The 24,840-nt window shown below is 48.3% G+C and overlaps 1 protein-coding gene across 1 annotated transcript in view; it reads right to left on the bottom strand.

Annotated features, from left to right (window-relative positions):
• SPTBN4 (spectrin beta, non-erythrocytic 4) overlaps window positions 1–24,840 on the bottom strand; it is an 82,950-nt gene that overhangs the window by 5,797 nt on the left and 52,313 nt on the right. The window contains exons 19-29 of the mRNA XM_063110793.1: window positions 23,736–23,999; window positions 11,509–11,733; window positions 10,470–10,559; window positions 7,809–8,087; window positions 7,586–7,716; window positions 6,520–6,724; window positions 5,732–6,112; window positions 4,003–4,247; window positions 1,211–1,349; window positions 1,032–1,116; window positions 469–665 (exon numbers count right to left, since the gene is read on the bottom strand). Of these exons, the coding sequence (XP_062966863.1) occupies window positions 469–665; window positions 1,032–1,116; window positions 1,211–1,349; window positions 4,003–4,247; window positions 5,732–6,112; window positions 6,520–6,724; window positions 7,586–7,716; window positions 7,809–8,087; window positions 10,470–10,559; window positions 11,509–11,733; window positions 23,736–23,999 (2,241 nt within the window). The remainder of the gene's footprint in view (window positions 1–468; window positions 666–1,031; window positions 1,117–1,210; window positions 1,350–4,002; window positions 4,248–5,731; window positions 6,113–6,519; window positions 6,725–7,585; window positions 7,717–7,808; window positions 8,088–10,469; window positions 10,560–11,508; window positions 11,734–23,735; window positions 24,000–24,840) is intronic.

Genomic DNA, 24,840 nt, shown 5'->3' with positions numbered 1-24,840 from the left:
CAAGAACTCAATTCCTAGTCTCTCCGGCTAGCACCTATCGCTCTTTTAACAATGGGCTAAATCACTGCTTTCTCTAGGTGCCTTTCTGACCCCCATTTCCTCCTTCCTTAATGTCCCCCCTACCTAGGACCTTAAGATTTTTTATTACGACGGTCTCTTCACCTCATTCGTCAAGTCTCAAATCAGACCCCCCCAGGCCAGGACAAGCCCTCCTGGGTTCCCCCAGCCCCCTGGGTTTCCCTGACCCCAGCCCCGATTCTTCCCTCATCACACTCCTGATCACTGTGGGCTGTCACCGCCTGGTGACAAGTTCACCCGGCCCCCCTACCCCCCACCCCAGTCTAGTAAGGGTCTGTCGGCTCTCACTCAACACAGGATAGGGTACCAAATCCAATATGTCTGCCTCCTATAGAGGGATGGGTGTGGTGGCCGCAGGGGACGGGGATGGGAAGAATCTGGGGTGCTGACCGTGGTCAGGCGCCGCAGAGAGCTGAACCTCTCTTCCCAGGCTGCAGCCGCTTTGCGGAAAGCCTCGTGTCGCCGGATCAGCTGCTCCACCTCATCCACGCTGCTGCCCAGCTCCCGGCTCTGCAGGAGTGGCTCTTGGGCCGTCAGCCAGGCATCAGCTACCACCGCCTCCTGGGCAAACTGGTGCACCTCCAGCACTGAAGGTAGGCATGCAGGGTAATGGCACTGGGCCGCCTGGGGCCTTTCCTGGGGCAGTGGCTGTTTTCTCTGGCTTTCCACACCCCTCTGGCTCCCCCTGTCCCAGCCCTGACCACTCACGCTCTGCCGGAATGACAAAAGCTGGAGCTATTTCTGAGGGCACCAGTTTCTCTCCTAGATGTCTGCCACCAGAGATTCGATGACAAGGCAGACCCTTTGTCCACCCTCCCAGGCTCTTATGTTTGCTTCTGGGGATCCATAGGCAGTGTGCAACGCATGCTCGTGTCACCCTCTGGGCCTTGGCCAGACATGCTGGAGCATGTCCCTGCACCTGTAAGCCACATGTAGTTTGGGCCCCCACTCACTCTGCTGTAGCCACTCCCAGTGGCGGTCCCATTTGTCCGACACCTCCTCCTTCCTGGTTCCCAGCTTATCCAGCTGTGCCTGGATCTGGGAGTGGTGAGTGGGTGGGAGAGGTGTCAAGGGTGGCTCCCACCCCAATGTGCCCAGGAGGCAGAGGGGGACCCCCCCATGCCACTCCCACCTCGTCAGCCATGGCGCTCTTGTTGAGCAGCAGAGAGCGCCCCAGCTCCTGGCAGGCAGTCAGCTCAGGCACTCGTGCCTCCAGCTCGGTCTTCAGGCCCTGGTGGTAGTTCATGAGCACCTCCACCGACGACACGTCCCTGCAGTGGTGGTGGGCAGGGATCTGAGCCATAGGCAGCCTCCCTCTGTCCACCCCATATATGCAGCTCCTGATAAGCCCAAATCACTGAGGCTGATGTCCTCAGGGACACCTACCTTCTATGACCAAGTTCCGAGGTCCAACGTTCTTCACCAATTTAATGATTCCAACTTTACAAGGTGCTAAAATTCATACTTTTGTGATTCTAACCTCTTAGTATTTCAAGACCCAATTTTTCTAATTTTCTATAACTATGCCTCTGAAGGTTCCACTAGCCAGCGATTCTAACCTCCCAAGTCTGTGTTGTCCAATGCAGTAGCCACTAGATGTGTATGGCAATTGAGCACTTGAAACTTGGCTAGTCTCAATTGAGATGTGTTAAAGTATAAAGTGCACACCAGACTTTGAGGGTTTAGCATAAAAAGGGATGTAAAATATCTCATTAATAATTTTAATATTGACCACATGTTGAAGTGATAATATCTTGGGTATATTAGATTAAACAGAATATATTACTTTTAACTTGCTTTTACTTTGTTAATGTGGTTACAAGAAAATTTTAAATTATATATGTGGCTCACATTTGTGGCTTGCGTTATATAACTGTCAAACAGTGCCATTCTAAGCCATTGTACGTCCAAAACAAATTCCAAATGTCTGAAGGTTCCACCAGTTAGTGCTTACAGCTTCATAAGACTTAATGTGTCCAAACTTATTTCTGAAGCTCCCACATTGTAATGAATTTTAATGTCTAGAATGATCTTTCTGATTCTCCCCATCCCATAAACATGCCCTCTCCGCTCTGTCTCAGTAAATTCATGTCATTCATCCATGACTTTTCTCTTTCCCTTAGCCCCTGAAACCAACCCATCAGTCAAGACTGAACACTTAAACTACTCTGTGAAATTATATCAAGTCTGAGATTTGTTTTAAAATAACTCAGTAGGGGTGGAGGGGGAGGGGGAGTGTAGAAGAAACAAGACTGGCCAAATGTTGATGGTCGTTCAAGTTAAGTGAACAATCACAGTCTATTCTCCACAAGGCATCTGGGGCAATCTTTCTCAAATGTACCTCCTATCACATCACTCCCTGCTCTAAACTCTCCCATGGCTCCCATCTTACTCAGAGAAAAGTCACACTCCTCACCCTGTGTGGCTTCCAGGGCCCTACTTCCCCTCTGAACTCACTTCCTTTTTTTTTTTTTTTTTTTTTGTCTTTTTCGTGACCGGTACTCAGCCAGTGAGTGCACTGGCCATTCCTATGTAGGATCCGAACCCGCGGCGGGAGCGTTGCTGCGCTCCCAGCACCGCACTCTCCCGAGTGCGCCACGGGCTCGGCCCTGAACTCACTTCCTACCACTCTTCACCTTCCCCTTCACTCACTCCATCACTACCCCTCAAACATGCCTAACTACAGTCCACCCCAGGGCCTTTGTACTAGCTGATTCTTCCAGCTGGAAAACCCTTCCCCCAAAACTACCCTACTCACCCATCACTTCATTCAGGTCTCCACTCAAATCTCACATCCTCAGAGAGACCTTGACAGCTATTGTCTCCTCCCTTACCTCACCTCGTACAGGGATCTGAACCCTTGCCCTTGGCCTTATCAGCACCATGCTCTAACCAAGTGAGCTAACCAGCCAGCCCCACTTTATTTTTTCGTGATAGCATTTATTACTATCTGATAAAAATATTAGGGGTTTATTTGTTACCTGTCTCTACTCTCAGAATGTAAGCTGTCTCAGGACAAGGGCTTGGCCTTGTTCACGATCTGGCTCACAATAGGCATTCAATAAATATTTGCTGAGTAAATGAATGTAGGCTCAAGGCCCCACAGTCACAGAAACAATGCCATGTGTCCACCACTCTCTGGGTTCTTTTCTTTCTGTGCATACTGCCAGACTAAATTTCTAGCCTTCCTGGCAGACAGGTTGGGCCACTTGCCCAGCAGCCTGTGAGTGCAGGCTTAGTCCCTAAAACCTCGTGCGTGACCCTCCTGGCTGTCTTTTCCCCCTCTGCAGCTGGATGCAGAGGGTCCAGCAAATGACACAGAGGGCCAAGTGACAGGAGGACCCTGGTTCCCAATCACCGAACAACAGGCTTCTGCTAGACAATCACATCAAACCGCTATATGAGCAATAAATCAGTGCCTACTAGCTTAAGCCACTGAGATGCTGGAAATGTTTGTTATAGTTGTTCGCACATCCTGAAAAATATGAGGGTACTTCAACAAGTTCGTAGAAAAATAGAATTAAAAGAGAATATGAATCTTTCCATGAGCATTTTGGAGATCCCTCATACTGTCTGGCCACACACACACACACACACAAGATGCCTCATACAGTCCCACACCTTCCCTGCCCCTATCCTGGCTCTAGCCCAGCCCATGCTGTGACAACCCCATGGGGAGGGCAGTAGTGGATAATTGGGAAGGACAGAGAGCAGGAGGGTGTCCCATGCTCTGAGCCCCCAGTGCCAGGCCTGACAAGGGGTCTTAATACACGTGAAGCATCTAGAACGGTGCCTGGCATACAGAGGTGCTACACAGATATTGGCTGTTGTGATTTCTTTTGTAAGGGGACTGTCAACAGGATGGGGGCAGCTGGAGCAGGCTTCCAGAGGCAGGTAGGAAGCCCAAGGTGGGATGAGGGGCACCTGGGTTTGTCGGCTGCCCCAATCTGGCCGGCGATGCCATCCATCCAGGAGAGCAGGTCACGGGCCTGGCTGTGGAAGCGCAGGGCATCGGCTGTAGAGCTGACATGCAGGCGGGCGTCCTCACAGGCAGTCAGTAGTTCCTTCCAGCCCTGCAGCACCTCCTGCTCTCGGCTAGCGATGGCCTCAGCATGCTCGCCCGCATACACTGTCCGCAGCTGGGCTGCCCCCTCCTGCAGCTGCCGCACCTGAGGGGCATGCCAGGTGGGCAACAGCCCTCCACAGGGTCCAGGCTCCACCCTCTCTTTCCCCCATCTGCTGACCAAGTGTAGAACCTGAAGAGGTGAGGAGCCTGCACCCTGTAATCCCACAACCCAGCTTCCCTCATATCCTCTGGCTGGTTTCTCTTTGACTTACCTGCGTTCTGACTTCTTTTAGATCTACGACCAGGTTTCTTTCAGTCCACTGCCTGATTTCTTCTGGTCTGAGAGCTATATTTCTTTAGGGTCTGTTACCTACTTCTTCAGGCAGGCCCACCTCTATCTTCTTTCAGAGAGATCTTATTTCTTTCAGGAAACCCTTTCCCACTCTGATGTCTATCAGACATGCTGTCCAATATTTTTCAGTCAATTTGTTTCAGACCCACTACCTACTAATACTACACTTTCCTTCAGAATGGCTATTCAGGGCTGGCCCATGGCTCACTCGAGAGAGTGTGGTGCTGATAACACCAAGGCCACGGGTTCGGATCCCATATAGGGATGGCTGGTTGCTCACTGGGTGAGCGTGGTGCTGACAACACCAAGTCAAGGGTTAAGATCCCCTTAACAGTCATCTTTAAAAAAAAAAAAAAAAAAAGAAAACAATGGCTATTCAATTACAATCTCCTGCCCAATTTCTATTGGTTCTACTGTGCGAGTGCTGTTCATTCTCCATTGGTTCAATCACCTGATTTCTTTTGGGGTGACCACCCATTTCTGTCACATCAGCCACTTAATCACTATCAATCTCTCAGCCCAATTTCTAAGTTATCCGTATGATTTATAAAAATGATCATCCAATTTCTACCTTCCATTAAAACTGCAGCTCTATTTCCTTCAGCCCTGTGTCTTCAGTTCTATTAAGCCCGCAGCTTCATTGCCATCTGATTTTTCAGGTACATCTCCCAATTCCTGGTTCCTCTTTTGTTTGTTTTTTTTTTGTTTTGTTTTGGCAACTGGCTGGTATGGGATCCAAACCTGTGACCTTGGTGTTATAAGGCTGTGTGCTCTAACCAACTGAGCTAAGCAGCCAGTCCCTCTCTGCCTGGTTTCTATGAGCTCTGTTACCTTTTCCATCAAATTTCTTTCAGAAAAATCATATGATTTCTATCTGAGACCGGCTGTCTAATTTCTATCTGCCCCACAGCCAAATTTCTCTTAGCTATCTCGCAATTCCCTTTAGACCCACTGTTGGATTTAGGTAAGATTCACTTCACAGTTTTAGGAAGTTTCCTAATCTCTCTTGGAAACATTGTCTCATTTCTATCAGACCAACTGCACCACTTTTTCTGCCACTACTTGATTTCAATCAGTCCATTTTCTATCTGCCCCATAATCCAAATTCTTCCTGTTCTGTGGTCAGCTTTCTATCTGCTCCACTGCCTAATTTTGTCCTGCTCAACAGCCTGATTTCTGTCTGCTCTGTTGCCCACATCCCTCGGCCATGCAGTCCCGCACCATTGGTGCCCCACCTGGGACACGAGGAGCTGCAGGTCATGCTCAAAGGCGCGAAGGGTCCGCTGCATGGAGCTGGCACTGGGTCTGGGCTCAGGCGGGGTGGTCAGGCGGGGCAGCCGCCTCCGCTTCTCCTCGATCTGTCCCTGAAGCTCTCGGGCGTCACTGAAGAACTTATGCAGCTCCCGAGAGGCGGCCAGCAGCTGGGCCCGTGTGCCCATGAGCTCCAGCAGCTCGGCCCAGGCCTCATTCAGTCCATCCTTCCACTCGGCCATTGTGGCCGCTGCTGTATGGCCGCACTCGATCAGCTCGTCCACCATCTGGTTGACGGCTGCCAGCCGCTCCCGCCCTGCAGTGCCCGTCTCGCTGGCGAACTCTGAGAATTTTTCCTGTAGCACCTGCCACCAGGAAGGGCGGGGTCCCAGCAAAGTGGGCTAAGGTGCTGCACAGACCACCCCCCTCCAACCCACCACCTTGTAGCAAGTATGAGTCATAACAGTAATAGGCATCATCATCATAAAATATAACATCTAACACTATTAAGCACTTATGCTGCAGCAATAATAGTAACAACAATAAAATAAGAAGATAATATTAATAACTAACACTGTATTAGACACTGTGTATGCCAAGCATGGTCCCAAACGCTTTACATTATATTATTTCATTCGTCTCACAACACAACCATGATGTGGGTGCTATTATTATCCTCATATTACAAAGGAAGAAACTGAACTGAGGCCAGAGGAGCTCAGTAGCATACACAGTGGCCGCTGGTATCATGGTCATTACCACTGATGCTCACCGAGACGTGCTCAAAGTCTTGGCCAAGCTCGGGTGAGCCGGCTACCACCTCCTTCTCCGCAATCCAGTGTTCGAGCTCATCCACCTGGCGGCTGAGCTGGTACAGCCAGTACTGCTGCTCCAGGCCCACCCTGCGCTCCTCGCCCAGCTCCTTGAGTGCCACGTACAGGCGATCCACCTGAGACTGCCGCCGGCTGATCTGCTCACTGAGTGGGACAGGGAGGGGCAGGGATGGAACCCCCTGAGACTTCCGGGGCAGAGCTGCGACCCCCTAACACCCCACTCCCAGGGCAGGGCTGTGTTCTTCTGGATCTTTAGGCAGGGTCATGTCTCCTCAGATTCCCTCGGGCAGGGCTCTGTTTTCTGAAAGTCTGGATTCAGTATCCGGGACTTGCAACTCAGCACCCCAGGGAAAGCTCTGCTTCCCCATCTTAATAAGCTCATACCCACCCCAGCCTCACCCAGTTTCTATCTGGGGTCTCATGCCTCTACCCTCCAGTGATCTGGGTAGGGCTCAAGTCTCCCGACTTGGGGCCTCAGCCAATCCGCCACACCTCCAGTCCCAATCTCTGGGCTCACTCAGACAGAGGTTCCACCCTGTGCCCCCCCCTCAGATCCCACCCAGGCCTCCCAGAAGCCATCCTTACTCCTGACCTCAGTGAGCTGATACCGACCCACCGTCCAGGAACTCTCAGGCCCCGCCCCCATACCCAATTATCGGCACTCCAGGATTTTCTGTTCTCCCAGACTCTGCCCAGATACAGGGTAGAAAGAGGACCTTTGCCTGACCTGAGTTATCACTTCTCTAACTCAGTCCTTGACATCATCTCCTCCCCCCTCACCCCCCAACAGACGCCACCACTCCTGGGCCCATCCTCAACCATCCCTGCTCAGTGCCCCCCATTCCAGCCCCACCCGCTTGCCAAAATCCGGGGGCGGCAAGGATTGCCCCTCCCACCCCAGTGTCCAATTCTGGCCCTGCCCCAAGTTCCCATAGCGAAGCTTCACATCCGGCTGGACCACTCCTTACGAAACGGTCCCTCCCCCACCTGGCCCCGTCCGCCCACCTGTCCGGGTGCCCCATCTCCAGCAGCGCCCGGCACTGGCGCGACAGCTGCGCGATGCTCTCCTCGTAGTTCTCCACGCCCTGCTCCAGCTGCAGGTGCTTCTTGAGCAGCTGCAGGGTGCTCTGTTCGTCCTGGGGGCACACGGCACCCGCGATGAGGCGGCAGTGGCCGGCCCTGGGCCCCAGCGCCCCCAGGCCCTCCCACTCCCCCAGCCCGGGCGCACCTTGCCCTTGTCCTCACTCATCATGAGCAGCTCCTGCTCGCCCAGCCACGCCTCCACCTCGGCCACGTCGAAGTAGTACTGCTCCACCTGGAAGGCGGCGTCCAGCGCCTGCTGCCGCCTCTCGGCCGCCTCCCGCAGTCCGGCCCAGGCGCTCTGCAGCTGCTCCAGACCGCGGCGCACGGCCTCCGCCTCGGGGCTGCGCAGCGACGCCAGCGCGCCCGCGCGCTCCAGCACCTCCTCCAGGCGCGGCCCGTGCGCCTGGATCTCCCGCCGCAGGCCCTAGGGACGGGAGGAGGAGGAGGGATGTGGCTGGAGAGGAGCGTTCCGAGGCCCCGCAAGACCGCATGGTCCTCTGAGACTGGCATGGCACACGGAGCCAATAACAAACACCCAAGGATGGCTGACCGTGAGCCAGGTGCCATGTAAGCATTTTGGCCGGACTCGTTAACTCATGCCACCCATGTTGCAGGTAGGAAAACAGGCACAGAGAGGCTAAATACGTCGCCCAGGAGCAAGCAGCTAATAAAGAGTGACAGGATTTGAACACAGGAGGCTGGCTCCAGAGACTGTACTCTGAACCAAGAAGCCTGGTGATCCAAGATAAGACCTAACGGTTGAAATTCAGTCCTGAGAATCAGGCTGCTTAGCAGCTGAGGTATAATTTATATACAGTGAAGTGCACAGATTGGAGGTGTATAGCGCAACATTTTTATACGTGCATACACCGGTGTAACCAGATCAAGATGTGGAACATTCCATGGCCCCTTTCCCCACAGCTTCCCTCAACCAGCTCCGTACTTACTGAGTATCTCAACTTCCTGTATGCTTAAGTTTCCTCAACTGGTAAATGGAATAATAAATTATAAACTGGTAAATGGAATAATAAACAGCCAACAACACTTCGAGTGCCTGCTACCTGCCAGCCACTTTGCTAAGTAGGGGCTTTACATAATGTAGCCACGCATCTCCTTCTCACTCCAATGCCAGGAGCCAGATAGCATCATCATTCCCATTTTACAGATGAGGAAACTGAAGCACAGAAAGGGTGAGGAACTTGCCAAAGTCCCATGGCTAGTGGTGGCCCGCAAATAACTACCTTGAGGGGTAATGTAAGATGAAACACCAAGGAGGACTTAGAACTGTGCCAGGCATGCAGTAAATGCTCAATCAATATTTGCTGCTATCGTTTGTTTAACAGTCCCTGTGTATCCAGCACTCTCATGGCACACACAGCTGAGCTCTCCCCATTTTAAGCATTAAGTGTATTGATTGGTTTCCTCAATGGTGAAAATGATGGGCCAGTTCCATTTGTTCCCAACACAGTACACAGCCAAGAGTATTTTCATCAGGATAGAAAAATAAAATCTAAGAAAGACTCCAGTCTCTTAAAGAACTCCATCGAGTGCAGCGTGATTATGAATCTTCCAAAATAATTTGTGGACCCAACTCCCCAACATCCTTGTGTCCTCTTCTCCCAATTTATATTTTTTGGTAAAATAGGGATAATGACAACACCTACTTCACAGGGTTACTGAGGGGATTAAATTAAATAATCAGTATAACCTATAACCTCCTGGGACAATACCTAGCACACAGTCTTTTTTCTTTCTTTCTTGTTTTTTTTTTTTTTTTTTGGTACAGGGTAGTAAGTCTTTTTTCTTTTTTTCTTTTTTTTAAAGATGACCATAAGAGGATCTTAACCCTTGACTCGCGTTGTCAGCACCATGCAAACCGGCCATCCCTATATGGGATCCGAACCGGTGGCCTTGGTGTTATCAGCACCACACTCTCCTGAGTGAGCCACGGGCCGGCCCGGGTTGTAAGTCTTTAATCAATGCATTATGCATTATTATTATTATTCCTCTTTTATGTGTCTTACTCTGGGCTTTGGTGAAAGAGTTGCTTTGACCAAAGGGTTCCTCTGCAAAGCAGTTTAAGAACCACTGCTCTAGACCAACTCTACTTATTTAGATGTGGAAACTGAGGCCCAGAGAGTTGAAAAGAGATCTAGAGATTTCAGGGGCTCAAAGGCCCCCTCTCCCACCTTGCTCAGCTTAGAAGTCAGCATCCCCTTACTGATTATCCATCCTTTCTCCCTGTGGGTGTTTTGAGTTTTTGTTTGTTGTTTTACTTTTTCCTTGCCCAATAGCTAGCTATTCCCTTTATTTCTAGTCACAGGATGCTGATTCCTTTGAGGAACCCCCTTGCCTCCATCTCAGCCTGAGCAACTAAGTTAAGGCTGACTCCACCAGCAGCTTCCAGGGGTGGGTCTTAGCCCAAGCTAGGCCAATTAAAGCACTGCAAATCCCCAACAATCATGATTAGTTTAGGGATGGACATGTGACTCAAGTTGAGCCAATAAGAGTTATTTCTGGGACTATTGCTGAAATTACTGAGAGAGGGAAATTCCCTTTAGTTTTCCTGGTGGAATATAAACCTGAGTCTGCTGGAGGCCCTTTACCACCAGGAGAAGAGAGTTGGCCTGAGAACAAAGCTAACATGGAAAAAAAAAAAAAAAAAACAGAAAACAGAGCTGAAAGATTCATGAGTATATCTGGAAGCACCTGGATGCATCTGTACCTGCTGTCCACAGTCCTTCCAATTGCAAGAGCCAATAAATTCCCTTTTTTGGCTTTAACTCCCTCACCTGACTCTGCTCACCTGGTTCTTTTTGATGTGCTGCTGGACAGCCTGCAAACCATTGCCTCTCTCTGTCTGCATGGCCAGTGGCAGACGCTCCTGAACCCATGCCTGGAAAGGAGACAGGGGGCAAGTCAAGAGGGAATGTACCCAAGGGCCCCTGCATCCCAACTAAATTTGAAGACCCTTGCACAGCATCCAAGGCCCTTCCTCGCCTAAGAGCCTGGGCAACACATCTTCAGCCTCTTCTCTTGACCTGCTCTGTCCTACTCTCTGCACTTGGCCCAGGTTCATGTTCATGTGTACCAGTGGCTTTTGCACTGCAGGTCTTGCTTCCTGGAATTCCCTTCCTACTCCCTCAGCTGGCTCACTTGTACCAGTGGCTTTTGCACTGCAGGTCTTGCTTCCTGGAATTCCCTTCCTACTCCCTCAGCTGGCTCACTTGTACTCTTCCTTCAGGTCTCAGCTCACACATCCCTTCCTCCAGGAAGCCCTCCCTGACTTTGAACCTTGGCCAGTTGCCTTCTCTGGGCTCCCACGCCCCCTAGACTCCCCCATCATAGCCCTAGCTACCCTGTGTTGTCACTGTCTGGGAGCAAGTCTGTTTTCCCCTTTGGACTCTGAGCCCTCTATGGCAGCAACGGGGTCTGCTTTAGTCACCCCTGTAACCCCAGTATCATCCAAGCACAGGGCTGGGCTCAGAATGATCAAGTGAGTGAGCAAATTACCGAGTGAGTGAATGAATGATTGAGAAAATCAGGAAGTGACTGAGTAAATGAATAGATGAGCGAATGAGTAAATAAAGGATGAATGTATGAATAAGTAAATGAATGACCATGAATGAATCGATGAGTACTTGGAAGTGAGTAAATGAATATCAGTCAGTGGTAGGGTCTCAGCCTTCTCCACCCTCCGACCCGCCCTGGTCTCCACCCTCTCCGCCGCTGGCCCGCCCCTGGCCTGCCCCTGGCCTGCCCCTGGCCTCACGCCCCGTCCCATGCTTGCACTACCCTTTCCTCACAATCCTGGTCGGGCCCCAGATCCCCGCACAGGGCCTCACCAGCTCGTCGTCCAGGTCGTGCGCCACCTGGTGCAGCTCCTTCGAAGCAAGCAGCAAGCGGCGCCGCTCCTGCAACGGCTCGAGCAGGCGCACCAGGCGCTCGCCCACCGCGTTCTGCCGCTCGCCCACCAGCTCCTTGCTCGCCGGCTCCAGCGGCAGCGTCGCAGTCTGTGCCTGCAACTCTCCCACCTCGCGGTACCACTCTTCCACTTGTGACTCCATCGACTGTGGGAACAGCGGAGGGTCAGTGGGCCCCACCCTCCCACCCGATTCTGCTGTGGCTCTCCAGTCCCCCATGGTGACAGGCAAACTTCTAACCGCGGCCCACCGTTCCATTTTCCCGGTGCTCAATCCTCTCCAGAAGCGCAACCCTTCGCATGATCGTGCAACATGCTAAGCTAGTCCCTGCCACAGGGCCTTTGCCTTTACTGTTCCCTCTACTAGGCACGCTCTTCCTTGTCAGATTTCAAACCAAATATTATCTTCTCAAAAGACTTACCTGTCTCCTGGGACTAAAGTTGTCCATTAATTCATTAATTCTCAGAACAACCCTTCAAGATTGGTAGTATCCGTGTTTTACAGAGGAGGAAATTGAGGCCCAGAAAAGTTAAATAATTTGTCCAAAGAGCCAGCCTTTCCAGATATCAAAGATAACTATGGATCTGTAGTCATTTGGATGGTCAATGTGCCACAGGGGTAGGCAGAAAGTGCAAATGCAGACCCAAATACACAGAATTATGTTTTTAGTTGCCATTTCAAATACCCAAGAAAAAGATGGATTATTTAATGAATGATCATGGGTCAACTGGCTGACGAATTTAGCTGGATCCCTTCCTTGCTCTTTATTCTGAAAACAATTCCAGATGGATTAAAGACTTAAGTGGAATAAGTAAATCCATAAGGCACTAAAAGAAAACCTGGGCAAATGTTTTTGTAATCTTGAGATGGAGAAAATTTTCCAAGCATAAATACCATAAAGGGAAAGATTTATAAATTTGACCACATAAAAATAAAAATACTCTACATTGACCAAAATTTCACATATGTAGTTAGAAGGCAGATGACAAACTGAAAAAAATATTTGATACCTTTTAGAGAAAGAAACTAGTTTCTTAAACATCAAAGAATTCCCCTCTATCCTCCTTCCTTTGTCTCCACAGCACTTAATCACCATTGGACAACTCTGACTTCACTCATGTTTTTTATTGGTCTCCTGCTTCTAAAATGTGAGCCCCATGAGTGTTGGGGATATGTCATATTCACTGCTCTATTCTTCAGTGCCTTGAACACAATAGGGCCTTCAAACCTTCAATTATGATTTGTTCAATGAATGAATGATACCAGCAAAGAAAAAGACTGCTTAAAAAAGAAATGGGCATCACATGTGAACAGGCAACACACAGAAGAAATAAGCATGTGAAAAGATGCCCAGTCTCACTTCTCAGCAGGAAAATGCAAATTAAAACAAGATATCCTTTTCTATTAATCAGATTGGCAAAAATGTAAAAGATTGATAGTATCTACTGTTGGCAAAGATGCAGGGAGATGGGCACACTCAGCCACTGTTGACGGTGGTGTAAATTGGTAAAGTCTTTTTGGAAGTCAATTTGGCAGGTCCTGTTAAAATGCAAAATGTGCATATGCTTGACCTAGCACTTGCACTTCTACTTCTAAGAATATATCTAAAGAAATACTGGCACACATGCACAAAGATGCTTGTCCAAGGATGTTCACTGTAGCAGAGTTTGTAATGGGAAAAAATTGGAAAGAACCTCAGTACCAATCACGAATGAAATGGTTTAACAAATCCACAGCAGTATGGAATAATAGCCAAGAGTTAATGTTAAGAGGAAAAAAAATTTTTAGAGCCTACGTATAAATATATTAATCCCTAGGGTAAACAAGCAATTAGTAATAGTTGGTACCTATTGGGGAGATGAGAACTTAGTGAATGGGAAACAGGGATGGAGAGAATTTTCACACAGAATTTTTTATATACTTGTAGTTTATGACTGAACCATAAAACATTTTTATTCAAATATTTATTATTTATTTATTCATTCATTCATTCATTCATTCATTCATTTTCAAAAGATGACCAGTAAGCGGATCTTAACCCTTGACTTGGTGTTGTCAGCACCACGCTCTCCAAAGTGAGCTAACCAGCCATCCCTATATAGGGATCCTAACACTTGGCCTTGGTGTTATTAGCACCACACTCTCCCAAGCAAGCCACGGGCCAGCCCTATTCAAAAATGTAAACATGGAAGAAAAATAGAAACATTAAAAACCCATATAGGTGCACCTGAAAATGCATAGAAAGCAGTCTAGAAGGATGCACACCAAATAATAATTGAGGTTCCCTTTGGGGTGTGGGATTGGGAGGCGGGTTGAAAGGAGACAATGTTTTACTGAAGACATCGAGGGTACTAAGATCTTTTACCAAAAGAATATATTTATATATTACTTGTGTGATTATAAACAGATGGAGGAAAGTTAGAGAAGAAAACAAAATAATAAAGTTAAGTGGTTACAGATTATGGCAAATGACTGCAAATCAAAACTCAAGAACCAACTCAAGATTTTGTTCCAAGGCTCTGTATTGCAGAGTTGTTAGTTTTGCCTGCTCAATATCCATCCTCTCATTCCAAGCACCTCAAACCCCACTTTCGGGTCCTGAGCTTCCTGAGGAACTAATGAAAGGTAGAGGTTCAAGGGTGGTCACGTGACTAAGTCTGGCCAATCAGAAAACAGGAACCACCCCAGCCACCAGGATTGGTTCAGAGATGGTCATGTTACCAATTGATGGAGTTTGGATGTGTTGTCCCCTCCAAAACTCATGTGGAAATTTGATTTCCAATGTGGCAGTGTTGGAAACTGATTGAGTCATGGGGGCGGATCCCTCATGAATGGATTAATGCTCTCCCTGGGGGGGGGATTAATGAGTGAGTTCTCGCTCTATTAGTTCCTGTGAGAGCTGGTTGCTTAAAAAGACCCTGGCACCTTCTCTCTCTCTTGCTTCCTCTCGCCATGTGATCTGCTTGTACCCGCCGGCCGCCTGCCACTTTCGGCCATGAGTAGAAGCAGCCTGAGGCCCACACCAGATGCAGCTGTCCCAGAATCATAAGCCAAAACCTCTTTCCTTTATAAATTACCCAGTCTCAGATGTTTCTGTTATAGCAACACAAAACAGACTACAACACCAATGAAAATTCTTCCAGCTTCCTGCCGGGCTGATGAAACTCAGTAGTTCATAAATGGCCATGTGACTCAGGCCTGGCCAATGAGAACACTGAATAAGGATTGGGTCAAAGATGGGCGTGTGACCTAAAACGGGCCAATGAAAACACTTCTCACTTTTGCTGGAAAAGTGTGCACAGAAGAGGTGCTCTCTTTCCCATGGGGTTCTAAGCTGGTAGGCCTGGGACACTGGGAGCCATCTTGCCATCACGAGAAGAGATCCCCTGACAAAGAGGCCAACATAGAGGAAAGTAGGACTCAGAAATGGAGACACAGGGCCAGCCTGTGGCTCACTCGGGAGGGTGCGGTGCTGATAACACCAAGGCCACGGGTTCGGATCCTTTATAGGAATGGCCGGTTCGCTCAGGTGCTGACAACACCAAGCTAAGGGTTAGGATCCTCTTACCGGTCACCTTTAAAAAAAAAAAAGAAGAAGAAATGGAGACACAAAAGGCTGACCAGTTAGCTCAGTTTGTTAGAGTGTGGTCTTTTTTTTTTTTTTTTTTTTCTTTTTAAAAGATGACCGGTAAGGGGATCTTAACCCTTGACTTGGTGTTGTCAGCACCACGCTCTCCCAGTGAGCCATGGGCTGGCCCCTGAGTGTGGTCTTTTAACACCAAAGTCAAGGGTTCGTACCAGCCAGCTACCAAAAAAAAAAAAAAAAAAAAAAAAAAACAGTAAGAAAGAAAGAAATGGAGTCAGAGAGATTCCTGAGGACAAAATTTGAGTAACGAATCCAGCCACTCCTGAAGCTGCATACCTGCTGGAGTTTTCAGCTATGTGAGCCAGTAAAGTCTCCTTTTAGACTAAGTCAATTTGGGTTAGAGTTCTTATGAATTGTAACCTAAAGAATCCTGACTGAAAAGAGTTCACAATCTATAGGGGTTATAAAAATGGGTAAAAATAAAACATTATAACAAGTCAAAACTATGTAAGCTGTAAATTAAAATGGCACAATTACGAGCTTCAGAAATCAAAGAAAAATAAGTCATCCCATAACCTCCTTCATGAAGAACATTTTGCCTACAAAATCATTGTAGTAATGTGTAGAAAAACCAAAATACATTAGAATTCAAGAAATTCTTAAAGATAGTCTGAAATGTCAGGATTTTAAGTTCTAGCTCCCCATTAGATGAAAGCCTTCCACAGCATCTCCAGCAAGTGACCATATGACCTGAAAGGAAATAATTCCAGTAGGAAAATTTTCCTACTTCTACAAAAAATGCCCTGTATTTTGAACACCTATTTAAAGCATATCCTGTTCTGCAAGCGTGGGTAAAGGATACAAAAGTACAATGGTCATTAAACACTCAAAAAGATGTTCAGCCTACTTCAACATTAGGGAAAATGCAAATTAAAATAACTACAAGATGAAAAATCTTGATAGTAAGTACCTAATGATGGTGAATACACAGGGAGATGGCTGCTGTCACATAGCAGGTGTATCCACTGTCTTTTCAGGAAGCTACTTGGCAATAGCTACCAAAAATTTTGGTGGATATACCTTTTTGCCCAGAAATTTTACTTTGAGTACCATTTTCTACATAAATACTTTTACATACGCTCAAATACATATGAATAGAGATATCTGTTGCAGCACTATTTACACTAGCAGCAGATTGGAAACATCCCAAAGGTCTCTCAAGAGAAGGCTGGTTAAAGACAGACTGTCAAACCACTCCGTGGAACTACGCAACAGTTTAAAAGAACAGGGTATTCCCATATTTTGTGACAAGAGAGGATGTCCAGAATGTTTTGCCAAGTAAAAAAGGCAAGTTTCGGTATGCATACAGGTCATGTATATGTGTATGTATGTGCATAGAATATTTCTAGAAGGATAGAGAAGAAACTGTTAAGAGCAGTTAGCCTCTGGGGAGTGGGACTATGTGTGTGGAAGAGGAAGGAAGACTTTTTACTCTTCACATTACACCTTTCTGTTTAAACTTCTTGCTGTAACAGCAACAATAGGTAATACATCCTGTAGTGGATTGAATTATGTTCAGTTGAATTACGAGGGAGTCAGGGAGGAGCCATACCCTCCTGGCAAGGTTTGGCCCCACCACCTGTGGTCACATGTCACACCACGGCCACATGCAGGGAGAGGAACTGGGTTAGAGCAGGACTTCCAGCCCAGAGCGCAGGAGAAGCCAGTATGCTGACCACCATCTTCTCTGCACACCTGGGTGACTGCTGGTGCCATCTCACTCCTGGGGACACAGGTTCCCGTGCCTCCCTAGGTAGCTGAGATGGAGCTGGGGAGCTGGGGAGGAGCTGCTGAGTCCCACAGACCCCCTCAGGCCCCTTTCATCCCTGGTCAGCATTTAACCAGAAGCCCACAAGCCACAAGGTTCCAGCCAGGAGGGCCTTTTGTGGCTGTAGTGGATTGAATTATGTTCCCCCAAAACTCCTCGAAGCTTGAATTGTGTCCCCCAAGTTTTATGTATTAGAAACTTAATGCCTACTGTGACTGTTAAGAGGGTGGGAAATTCTATTACGGTAATTGAAAGGTGGAGCCTTGAAGAGGTGATTGGATTGTAGGACCCTGCAGTCGTGAATGGATTAAACATGGTGGTCAGGGGCATGGTTCTGAGGGCTTTAAAAGAAGAGGAGAGTCCGTCTTCCTCTCTCTCTCTTGCTCTCCCTGCTCTCTCTGCTTCCACCATCTTGCAATATGAGACCACTGGGTCACTGTCGCCACCACCAGACGGACTTTGGACTTCCCAGCCTTAGAAACTGTAAGCAATTAATTTCATTTTCTTTATAAATTACCCAGTTCCAAGTACTTTCTTATAAGCAACGAAAACAGACTAATACACATTCTGATGTTTGCTCCATGCCAGGCACTGCTCAAAGAACTTGACAAGGATTAACTCAAATAATTCTCACAGCACATATGAGGTCAGGGGAGGCAAGGATGTTTGTTTCATTCACAGTTGGATCCCAGCGCCTAGCACCCTGCCTGACACAAAATAGGTGCTCCGTAAATGGGTGTTGACTTTGTTGGATCAGTCATCGTGCTACTCTGCTTCTCTTAGCTGGGCAGTATTAGAGATTAAATTTTTAAAAATTAAACTAGCTTTAAACACTAAAACCAGAGGAGCCATGAAGCACTGACACATTTTACAACATGAATGGTCCTTGAAAACATAAGTGAAAGAAACCAGATACAAAGGTTCACATATTGTGTGATTCCATTTATATGAAGTGTCTGGAACAGGCAAATCCACAGAGACAGAAACTAGATCAGTAGAGGGGGAAATGGGGAATGACTGCTAATGGGTATGGGGTTCTTTATGGGGTGATGAAAATGTTCTGGAATTAAACAGTGGTGAGGGTTGCTTGACTTTGTGAATATTTTAAAGACCACTAAACTGTACACTTTAAAAGTGTGCATTTTATGGTATATGAATTACACACTAATTTTTTAAAATGTATCAAAGGTTAAAAAACAACAACAGAAGAGTCTACTTCCAAAACAGCCCCAGGTGCTAGCCACCTCTTAGGTAGTGATGCAGCAAGCCCTAACCTCGAGATCCACCTGAGTCCTATCGGGATCTGCCTTGCTGCCCTTCCATTTTCCAGTCTCAGAAACCAAGGCTTAGAGAGGAGCAGTCACTGGTCCCCAGTAAAAATTGCCAGAGCCAGAATTTGAACTGAGGGCCACAAGAACATAAAACCCAATCTCTCGGCCACTCTGCTTCTCTATAATTGGGGACAGTGGGGCTCAGAAAGGTGGGATCACTTTACCTCAGCCACACAGTGGTGGAGTTGGGGGGGATTCAAACCTTGGACTGTATAGCTCCTGAATCAGCCATGCCGAGCTGGAGGCACAGACTGGGACAGAGAAGGGAAAGTGGAGAGGACGGTGTTCCCGTGGCTAGAGAAAGAGCCTACTGAGCCTTACTTAGGGTGGATGTGGGTGTGGTGAGGGGTCCCCAGGGATTCAGCTCAGCAGCTGCAAAGGCTCCACTGCATTTTTCCCTGGCTGGTCCTCAACAGATGGCAGGAGACCAGCCCCCACCCCTCCAAGCAGGAGCCTAGAGCTGAGCCAGACCAGCTGGCTGGGCCCCTGAGGGCTGGGAAGTGGGGGCTTGGGACTCCACCATCTGGCCCCTCGGCCAGTAAGGACAGTTGGGCAGGAAGCCCCAAGAGAGGACGCTGGGTCACATGGCGCAGACCTGGGCATAAAGAGAACACCCAGGGATAAGAGGAGACCAAAGGAGGGAGGTGGAGATGGAGAGACAGACAGAAGAGAGTGAGAGAGCAGGATAGAGAGAAATAAAGATAAAGAGAGAGAGACAGAGATGAAGACAGGACAGAGAAGGAGAGAGATACTGAGAGAGAAAGAGAGGGATGGGAGAGGCAGAAGCTAAGAGACAGTAAGAGAAACAGAGACACAGAGAGACTTGGGGAGAAGGACTGAGAGACAGGGCCAGAAAAAGGCAGAGGGGGACAGATCGCTCATACCTACACACCCCCTCAGACCCCAGCCCGCACCTCCTTCAACCCAGCCTGGCCCTGGTAGCCTGAGGGGTGGGGCCACCAGGAAAAGTGCCAGGCTGGATGGCAGCTGACTCTCCCTCCTGCATATGCCCAGCGCCTGGGAGCTCAGGAGGGCTCACGGGACAGCAGGGCCTTGGGAGGCCCCTCCCCTGCTCAACAGCAGCTCCTGAGTCCCAGCTGGGCTCCATCTGGCCTACTGAGTCACTCCCTGCCTAAGGCTCCCTCTGCTGGGGAAAGGGCCCAGGAGTCTTCTGCTGGGGCCTGTCTCTGGTACCCGTTTCTGTGTGACCCCAGTCCCTTGTCCCCTCTGATCCTCAGCCTTTCCCTTGCACAATGGGGACCCCATCTCGTGGTTTGCTGGTTATGGTTGGGACTAAATCCCCCATGGGACGGAAAGCTGACCCTGCACTTTGGCTAAAGCAGGAGGCCCCAAATCCTCCCTCTGAAACCTAAATGGCCAAAATGAGGGACAAGGATGCTCAAGCATCCCGAAAAAAACACAAATGCACACGCCACAGTGAGACATCACTTTCCACCCGTCAGACTGGGAAAAATCTAAAAGGTCTGATGATACCAAGTGTTGGCAAGGATGGGAAGAAACAGGAAACTAACATTCAATGCTGAAGAGTGAGCATTAATCAGCATGAGGACTTGGGCAAGAAATGTGGCAAGATCGAGTGAACTGAAGATAGTTCTGACTTTTAACTCTATGTTAATATTTCATATACCACCCCCCAAAACATATTTTTAAAAAGCAACATGGCGAGGAGGAAATGGCTCAAATGGAATATGAACAGAAATCAGTGAGATAACTATATCACATAAATAAAATAACCAAAGCAAAGGCAGGGCAATACCTAACTTCTGAACACAGTACAGGGATGATCTACCCTCAGCTTGAAGACAACTAAAATTAAAGACCTGTAAACAAATATTGAATCTCAGATTTGTTGGGTCAGCAATTCTGAAATGTGTCCATATGAGGTCAGGACTATTAAGCCTATTTTACTGCAGAAGAAACTGAGGCTCAAAGAGATAAGTAACCTCTCCAGGCCACCCAGTTAGTAAGTCTCAGAGCCAGGGTTTGACCCCAGCAGCCGGCTCCAGCATCCATGTCCTTGACTGTGATACCATGCTACCTCCCACAGCCCTGCTGTCAGTGAGTGGGCTAGCCATCAGGGTCCTTCCCACTGAACAGATGAGGCACCAGGGGCTCAGAGTGAGAGGCAAAGCCACCTGCCCAACATCACACAGCCAGTGAGTGCAGAGCGATGAATCAAACCCAGAACTGCCTGAGTCCTGAGTCTGTGCCTTTAACTACGCAATGGGCTGCTGGGGAGGAATTAGTAACCACGGTAAGACAATACTCCTAGTTATAGCTGCTGCTGTGTGGGATGTCCACCCCTTCTGACCCCGACGTGAGCTTCTCTACCCTGTTCTGTGCCCCTGGGAGGGGGATGCTGGCCTGTATGAACACCATGAGCTGGCTCTCCTGCTCCCCGGCTTCCAGGTGGGGTGGGTTCAGGGCTGGCTACATAATTTTCAGGGCCCAAGGCATAATGAAAACACAAGGTCTCTTGTTCAAATATTACGAATTTCAAGACAGCAACAGCACAGCATTAAACTAAGTGCAGAGCCCTGTGCAAATGTACAGTCAAATGCCCATGAAGCTGGCCCTGGTTGGACTCAGGGAAGACCAGCAGGAGACTAGACTGAGAGGAGAATGAGACTGGGTATTATTTCCTTAGCTTTTCTCTGCAGCGGTGCCATGGGCTGGCTGCTGTTCTTGACTAAGGGTCCCAACTTCTGTCTGGCACTCTGTCCTTCCAAGCTCAATAACCTCTCCTGCCCTTCCTCTTTGGGCTAGGGGAGGTAAAAGCTCTCAGCTGTTAGTCCCATGATGCCACACTCTTCCTTGTGGCTTCCCCATGCCCTGCTCACACCTTTGTCAAAGACCCTTTATCATCAGAGCGCGGTGTCACAACACCAAAGTCAAGGGTTCACATTCCCATACCAGCCAGCCACCACAAAAAACAAAACAAACAAACAAAAGCATTTTATAAGCCCTCCTCAGAGTTTTCTCAGTTGAGCATATCTTCTGTTTCTGGCTGGGACCCTGACAGTCACAGATTTCCATTTCTTGAGAGCTCACCACATCCCAGGCACTGTGCAAAGTGGGTCTTTCTTTGTGCACAACCTCACCTGGCCCTGGGAGGTCTGCATTGATAGAGTCCTACTTAAGTGAGGAGACAGAGGCTCAGGGAGGGACTAGACCTTTGCCCTGGCTGGAATCTGGACCCAAGTTTGTCTGCCCCTACCACCCAGCCTCTTGTCACTTGGCCCCCAGCTGCTTCCTCCTCATTCTGACCCTCTAGGCCACTGATCAATCTTATCTCTGCCCATATTCTGTGAGATCCCTCAGGGCAGACTTGGGGCCAAATCATCTCCATGTGTCCATTGCCATCCAGCCAGTGGGGTCCCGATCTCAGGCAGGCACTTAATTTCTCAGAGGCCAGCAAGAGAGTCACCTTCCTCACTGTGGTCTGGGAGCATCAAGGGAAGAGGTGCACGGCACTTAAATATGGTACTGAATAGCCACTCGGTGGTTCTGTGACCTCGGGAGAGCCACACAGCCATTGCTGTGGTTTTCTCATGGCTACAGTGAGGATAATGACAGAACCTCCCCCATAGGGCTGCTGGGGAGGAGAAGCGGGTTAACCATGCCTGGCACACAGCATACATCAGTGGTTCTCAAAGTGTGGCCTAGGAACCCCAGGGGACGCTCATGTTTTTTCAAGGGGTCCTCAAGGTTACAACTATTTTAATAAAAATACTAAGGTGTTATTTGCCTTTCTCATTTTCATTCTCTCTCAGGTATACAGCAGGGTTTTCCAGAAACCACACGACCCATGCTACTGCAACGGATTGCATGCAGAAGCAGATGTGAGAAGCCAGCTTTCTTTTATTAAGCCAGTCATGAAAGAGAGTTGCAAAAATGAAAGCAATGCCAATCTTCTTACCACATTTTTTTGTTTTGTTTTGGAAAATACAGTTCTTCATAAAAGAATGCTACTTGGGTTAATACGTGATGGATTTAATATAGCTGTTTTAAAATGAATCAACAATTTAAATGTTTCTCGGTTTTCATTTTTATTTATTTTTTTCTCAGTTTTCATTTTTAATAAATATTGATAGGTCTAATCCACACAAACAAAATCTCTTTGAGGATCTTAATAACTTTTAAGAGTTCAAGGGGGTCCTGGAAACCAAGATATTTGAGAACCGCTGGTGTACTGATAAAGTAACGACCTCACTGGCCATGACATTCAGATCTGTTTCTCATTGCTCTTTTGCCTGTCTCCCACGACAAAGTGAGCCCCATGAAGGCAGTGACTTTTCATCCATTTTGCCTACTGCCATCTTCCAACTGCTGGAAAAGCGCCCAGCACAGAGTAGGTGCCCAGTGAGTACTTGATGCATAGATGAATGAATAAATACTATCCAGTATCGTCATGCTTTTATTATTAGTCTACTTCGTTTGCCACATATGATGCCAAGCACTTTATAAGCACAACTATGCAGGAAGTATATGAAAAAGGAGCAGTGGGCTAGCAGGTTAGCTCAGTTGTTTAGAGCACGGTGTTATAACACCAAGGTGTGGGGTTCAGATCCCTGTACCGGCCAGTAGCCAAAAAAAAAAGGAGCAGTGGTCTAGGCTCTGCCACTTGCTACTCTAAGCAAGTAAGTTCACCTGGAGCTTTGGTTTTCCATCGGTCATAGTCAGGCCTTGTTCCTGACAGGGAAAGGCAGGAGTTGCTACATCTTGCAAGGAGAGAAGCAACATCTACATTCACCTCCAGTCATTCCGTGTGAACTCTCATGTACTGACTATCATCAGCCAGCTGCCACGCTGGGAATGGACATAAAGCAGACACTGTGTCTGTTCGCTAAGAACCTCCTGTTTCACAAGGGAGATACTCACTAGCTATGAGTCTTTGGGCCAGGCATTTAACATTCTATGCCTCAGTTTCCCCATTGGCAAAATGGGGAATAATAGTACCTATCTCCAAGGGTTGCTGGAAAGAGTCAGTGAGTGCTCGGCCCAGAGACTGATAGAGGAAGCACTTAATGAATGTCACTCTGTGCAAAGCCATCCCCCTACCTCTGGGCCTTGGTTTCTCCATCCAGGGAACAAGTGTCAGTGGTCTTGAGAAACCTTCAGCATTCCGGTTATTTACCTACCTTCCTGGCTCTTAATCCTTCCTCTTCCCTTGTACCCCATGCTCTATGGGTGTTGGCTGCTTCCAACCATTACTACTAACTGGATTGCCTCAGTATTCCCTTTCTGCTCTTCTAGCCCCTTGCACATTAAAATAAATCCCTATATTATATCCCCCATGTTTGAAATACCTTGAGTGGGGTTTGCTTCTGATCCAGACCCACTGTGTTGTAGGAAGTTCCCATCAGGACCAGCCAGACCATACCTGTAGCTTCTTGAGCTGGCTATTGACAGTGGCCAGGTCCCCACCAGGGTCAACATCTTGCAGCTGGCTTTCCATGTGAAGGAGCTTCTTGTCCAGCTCAGTGAAGCTCTGTACCAGCTGGTCAGCCTTGCTGGCCTCAAAGAGCTGCCGTGCCTTGGCTTGGGTGGTGCTCTCCAGCTCTGCCCAGCACTGCCGGATCTCACCCAGCTTCTTCCGCACGGAGGCTGCCAGCTCTGGCTTCTCCTGCATCAGTTGCTGGCCCTCCTGCCCCAGCAAGAGAAGGGGACAGATGGTGGGAAGGTACAGAGAAATATGTGGGGATGGGGGAGGGGGAAAACAGGACATAGAGAGAGATTTGGTGTGAGAGGCATGGAGTTGGAGACACACAGGGAGATAGAGACATGAGGGGTGGATGCAAAGATAGGTACAGAGATAGAAAGAACCAAGGAAGAAAGACAAGAAGAAAGAGAAAGAGAGATAAAGGAGAAGGGAAGGAGACAGAAAGGTGGGGAGAGAGAAAGACAGACACAAACAGAGACATGAGGAGACAGGGAGAGACAGATGGTCATAGAGTGATGGACATAGAGACATGCACATAGACAAAGACAGAAGATAGACAATGAGAGGCAGAGAGAGAACAAACTTCCATTAAACTCAAAGTCAAGAAGACTGGCTTTGCCACATGCTACCATTTACAGGGCATCAATGGCCATTTAAGGGTTTAAGGCCTGGGTGTCTCTGTTTGAGTTGGAAGAGTGGGGGTATCCAGGGCAGCAGGTCTACTGGTTTAGCCAGAGAAAGGGAAGTTATGAGGGTTGAGGCTTACAGTAAAAATCTGCCTAGCTCCCTCCTTTCAAGACTGAAACTAACCTCCTTGGTGGCCCTGAGCTGCATATATTACATTACGTATTAAAGATCACAATACCATAGTAATTACAGCTCCTAGGTACCTGACCTTGTGTTAAGCACTTTATGTGCACAAGAGCCCAGGGAAGTAGCTATATTCATTATTTCCTTAATTTTACAGAAGAGCAAACTGAGGCTCAAAGAGGTTAACACAATTTCCCAAGACCCACAGCTGTAGAGGCACAGTTAGAACTCAGGG

The sequence above is a fragment of the Cynocephalus volans genome, chromosome 10 (assembly GCF_027409185.1).
Source record: "Cynocephalus volans isolate mCynVol1 chromosome 10, mCynVol1.pri, whole genome shotgun sequence".
In the NCBI taxonomy this organism is placed as follows: Eukaryota; Metazoa; Chordata; class Mammalia; order Dermoptera; family Cynocephalidae; genus Cynocephalus; species Cynocephalus volans.
The sequence above is the reverse complement of the archived record's forward strand: the minus strand, read 5'-3'. Positions and strand labels throughout refer to the sequence as shown.